Source organism: Phyllostomus discolor, chromosome 1 (assembly GCF_004126475.2).
Source record: "Phyllostomus discolor isolate MPI-MPIP mPhyDis1 chromosome 1, mPhyDis1.pri.v3, whole genome shotgun sequence".
Classification (NCBI taxonomy): Eukaryota; Metazoa; Chordata; class Mammalia; order Chiroptera; family Phyllostomidae; genus Phyllostomus; species Phyllostomus discolor.
Genome location: NC_040903.2, coordinates 124,032,607 through 124,037,447, shown reverse-complemented (window position 1 = coordinate 124,037,447; position 4,841 = coordinate 124,032,607). Strand labels below are relative to the sequence as shown.

The following is a 4,841-nucleotide window of genomic DNA, read 5'->3' as shown; positions in this document are numbered from 1 at the left end:
TGGGTCCACCAGAATCCTGTGGTCATATTCCATACAACACATCTGTAACTGAGAAAGCAGAGTCCATGCTTTACTCTTTGAACCAGGACTTGTTTGGTACAGCAACAACAACAAAAAAGAAGGTAATGGTACTCTATGAAATGTGAGGGACTAAGGAACCCTATCATATGCTTGCTTTACCATGTCACTTCCCAGTACCACTAATGCTGAAAATGATGACATAGAAAAAGGGAGAAAGATAAGGCAACCCACAGACAGGTTCACTTCACTCCTTCCTTCCTCATCAGTAAGCTGAAGGTAGAGAGTGTTGATGGAATGTGCATATGTAAACAAAATAAAAAGTTAGTTTTGCAGTTTTTCCCCACTGTTCTAGTAAGAATAAAATACATATGCATATATGAGCTATGAAATGCTGCTGATTCCACATACAAGTTAAATGCCCTTATATCTGCATTTATAATTATATATTGTAAATACATATTGGCATTATACAATAGAAAAATAAATGGTAAAACTTATGGTAATAATTTAAATTTTTAATTTTTCTATGCTTATAATGATCACATCATTATGAATAATAAAATATTTATAAAGGAAAAAAGCTTTATATATCAGTATTTTTAACAGCACTTTTTTACTGGCATTTTCCTTTTGCTGTGAGCCCCCACAAATTATATAACTACCCTTGAGTAAGTACTATTATCCTCGATTTACAAACTGAAAAAATTAGAGTCAGTGAGATTTAATAGCTTTCCCAAGACCACAGAACTAGTGAGTGGCAGACATCAGATTCAAACATAAGTCTGACTCCAAAAACACTGTTCCTCTATCATTCCATACTGAACGCAAACTGCAGCTGGAAAAGGGCCCAAGAAAAACTACAGTCCTAAGGCTGAATCTGAACTTCAACTCTTGCTCAAGTAGATTTGTTTAGAACAAAATTTGGATTAAGGCTCATCCCATGTACCAAAAAAGTAGCTGTAAAGTTAAAGCAGCTGTTTAAAGAAACTTCTTCTAGAATTCTTTTCACTTACCTGTGATTTGATCTCTCAGTTTAGCAGGTCCACTTGAGATCCTCAATTCAAATATAAGTTCATCATGCTCGGTTGTCAAATAACCTTCAATTTTCTCTCAAACTCTTTCTAAACCCCATATATATCTCAATCCCATATATTGAGTCACATGGAAATATTCCACTTTTTTTGTTTCTGAAGATGTTTCAAATTTCCAGGAAGGATAGTGAAGTGTTCAATGTAGAAACCAGTGCAAATTTTGGTAAGCTTTTTAACAGACAAAATGCTCTAAGGAATGTTCTGAAGGTTATTTTCATTACAAAAGAAGATAATTTTCAAAGTGCTCGAGGTACCGTAATATGCCTACTGATACTCCCAGCTGTTTTACTAAACTGGCTGTCTGTTCTAAAATCCAAGTGAGGCTTGGGTTTTCAAAATGTCCATGCTCCTCCATTACACAACATTCTGAAGATGAACAATCTACCCCACTAAGACTCTTCCTACAATTTTTGTTAAACTCAGCATTATTTTCACAGAGTCTTTCATTTTTAGCTTCACCCATCTTTTTCTCAGCTGGAACTACATGACAAAGGTCCATATCCTGAATGGAGTCCAATAAATGGACAACATGGGGCTGTGGGGTGATTGATTTCAGATGTTTGAGCACATGCTCTTCGCACTGGTCAACTGCATCCAGATTATTTATTTTACTGATCAAAGCTGAACTATTATCATGAAGGTGACACCAGGAGAGCAAAGCACTCAAAGTTCCTCTGAGTTGTCCATACTTCATAATGACTTCTGCACCTTCTTTATAACCTTGATTGAAGGCTTGTTTTTGTCTTTTTCATATATTTTATATATTACATATATTTACATATATTCATATATTTATTATGTTATTACAGTTGTCACATTTTCCCCCTTTCACTCCCATCAACCCTGCACATCACCTCCCACCCACATTCCCCCCCTTTAGTTCCTGTCCATGTGTCATACTTATAAGTTCTTTGGCTTCTACATTTCCCACACTATTCTTACCCTCCCCCTGTCTATTTTCTACCTACCATCTATGCTAGTTACTCTCTGTAATTTTTCCCCCTCTATCCGCCTCCCACTCCCCTGTTGATAACCCTCCATGTGATCTCCATTTCTGTGGTTCTGTTCCTGTTCTAGTTGTTTGCTTAGTTTGTTTTTGTTTTTGTTTTTGTTTTAGGTGTGGTTGTTAGTAATTGCAAGTTTGCTTTCATTTTACTGTACATGTTTTTTATCTTCTTTTTCTTAGATACATCCCTTTAACATTTCCTATAATAAGGGCTTGGTGATGATGAACTCCTTTAACTTGACCTTATCTGGAAAGCACTTTGTCTGCCCTTCCATTCTAAGTGAAAGCATTGCTGGATAGAGCAATCTTGGATATAGGTCCTTGCCTTTCATGACTTGGAATACTTCTTTCCAGCCCCTTCTTGCCTGCAAGGTCTCTTTTGAGAAATCAGCTGACAGTCTGATGGGAACTCCTTTGTAGGTGACTGTCCCCTTATCTCTTGCTGCTTCTAGGATTCTCGCCTTCATTTTTACCTTGGGTAATGTAATTATGATGTGCCTTGGTGTGTTCCTCCTTGGGTCCAACTTCTTTGGGATTCTCTGAGCTTCCTGGACTTCCTGGAAGTCTATTTCCTTAGCCAGATTGGGGAAGTTCTCCTTTGTTATTTGTTCAAATAAGTTTTTCATTTGTTGTTCTTCCTCTTCTCCTTCTGGTACCCCGATAATTCAGATGTTGGAACATTTAAAGATGTCCTGGAGGTTCCTAAGCCTCTCCTCATTTTTTTGAATTCTTGTTTCTTCATTCTTTTCTGATTGGATGTTTCTTTCTTCCTTCTGGTCCACTCCGTTGATTTGAGACCTGATTTCCTTCCCGTCACTGTTGGTTCCTTGTGCATTTTCCTTTATTTCACTTAGCATAGCCTTCATTTTTTCATCCAATTTGCGACCAAATTCAACCAATTCTGTGAGTACCCTGATCACCAGTGTTTTGAACTGTGCATCTGATAGGTTTGCTATCTCTTCATGACTTAGTTGTATTTTTTCTGGAGCTTTGATCTTTCATTTGGGCCATTTTTTTGTGTGTTGTTGCACCTGTTATGTAGTGAGGGGAGGAGCCTTAGGTATTCAGCAGGGCAAGGCTACCCAGTCACTGGGTTGTGACACTGTATGTGGGGCAGGGGTCCGGGAGGGAACAATGGCACTTGCTCTGCTCTCTGCTGGATTTCAGTCACTTCCCCTGGTACCTGCAAGCAATTTGGGCCTTTCTGGTGTTGATTCCCAGTTGGGTGCATTTGTTTACATCTTGGGACCCTATGTGTCTCTCCAACGAACTCTTCTATGAGGCTGGGAGTTTCTCCCAGCACCTGAACCCCCATTGGTGTTTTTAATCAGTGTTTTGAGGCTCTATTTTCCTGTGCTGGAACCCTGGGTTGCACAGTCTATCTCGTTCCCCGGTTTCACCTGGTGTATCTGCATGCAAAAGTGGGACTGCCTGGTCTGCCAACCACCTTGTGTGCCACACTCCTCCACAAGCCACTGCCTCTCTGGGTCTGCCTACTGCTGCCTTGAGTGCCTGGGGTCTGCCAGCCTCCCTGTCACACGAGCCTTCTCCATCCCAGCTCCCCAATTCCACCCCTCCTACCGATCTGGATGAATGTGTCTATTTTAACTCCTTGGTTGTCGGACTTCCATACAGTTCAATTTTCTGTCAGCTCTGGTTGTTTTTGCTTCTAAATTTTTGTTGTCTTTATTTTGATTGTGCAAGGAGGCACAGTGTGTCTACCTATGCCTCCATCTTGGCCAGAAGTCTGATTGAAGCCTTGTTGAAGAGCAACTGGTTTGCCAGCTCTAGTCCATCTCTATAGCCTTCCTGCAAATTCAGTGTGGACAGGGATTTCTGTTTTATACTGCATCTCCTTTGATGCCACATTGTTCAAAAGATGCTCAATCAAAAGATATCACAGTGTCACATGCGGCATTTCAAGGGACCACCCTGTTCCACACCCTCCACACTGCTTTACTTTGATTCATCTCCACATGTGGCTCTGCCACTCTTGCTCCACCAAGAGCAACTGGTCCACTTCCATATCAAACACTTCCCCCTCCTTTCCACTGCCTGCCCATTTAATTTTTTATACAGGTCATGATTACCAACTAGATGGCCCAAAGAATCACAGTGATATAACTACAATCCAAATTTTTTAGTACTTTTTCTCCAATTCATCTTTTTGCCTAATATCTCATAAGCATCCTATTGTCCATAAGACCTTGAGCCTCCAACAATCTACCTTTTGGCTTAAGGAGGCATTCTCCTAGATTCACAATATGTCCTTAAACCATCTCTCTCTCACCTTACCTAATAGCATTTATAAAGTCTGAGTTGGCAAGCATGTAGACTAATAATTAAGAGATCACTGTTCTTTGCTACCTGTAAGTGGTCAGTGAGAGAATTATCTTTTTAGTGCAAGTATTTATAAAGCTAGAAAATACAATTTAGGATAAAGATCTTTTCTCTTCTCTTCTTGAAATAGAAGTTACTATTCATATATTCAAGGTATTTTGTTCTTACATGTATGTACATATTCAATTTTTCCCCATAGAATTGTGGAGCTGCTGCCAAAGCTGGAAATGTGAGATATTTGTGTCAAAAATTTTAACAGCAACTCTTCCTTTGAGATTTTCAGAGAAATGGATATATTTTATGGCTATTTCTAGACATAGAACACAAATCCTGCTATCAAGAAAATTTCCTCTAAGAATGATGCAGCAAAGATGTTACTGTCA

At 39.3% G+C, this 4,841-nt stretch overlaps 1 protein-coding gene across 1 annotated transcript; it reads right to left on the bottom strand.

Moving 5' to 3' along the window:
- Window positions 1–1,281: 1,281 nt before the first annotated feature.
- Window positions 1,282–4,448, bottom strand: LOC114492048 (protein YAE1 homolog). Its single transcript, XM_036014003.1, has 2 exons — window positions 4,414–4,448; window positions 1,282–1,855 (listed from the first exon to the last, which is right to left on the bottom strand). Exons 1-2 carry the CDS (start codon window positions 4,446–4,448, stop codon window positions 1,330–1,332), a joined length of 561 nt encoding a protein of 186 aa, XP_035869896.1. The 3' UTR covers window positions 1,282–1,329.
- Between the last annotated feature and the right edge of the window lie 393 nt (window positions 4,449–4,841).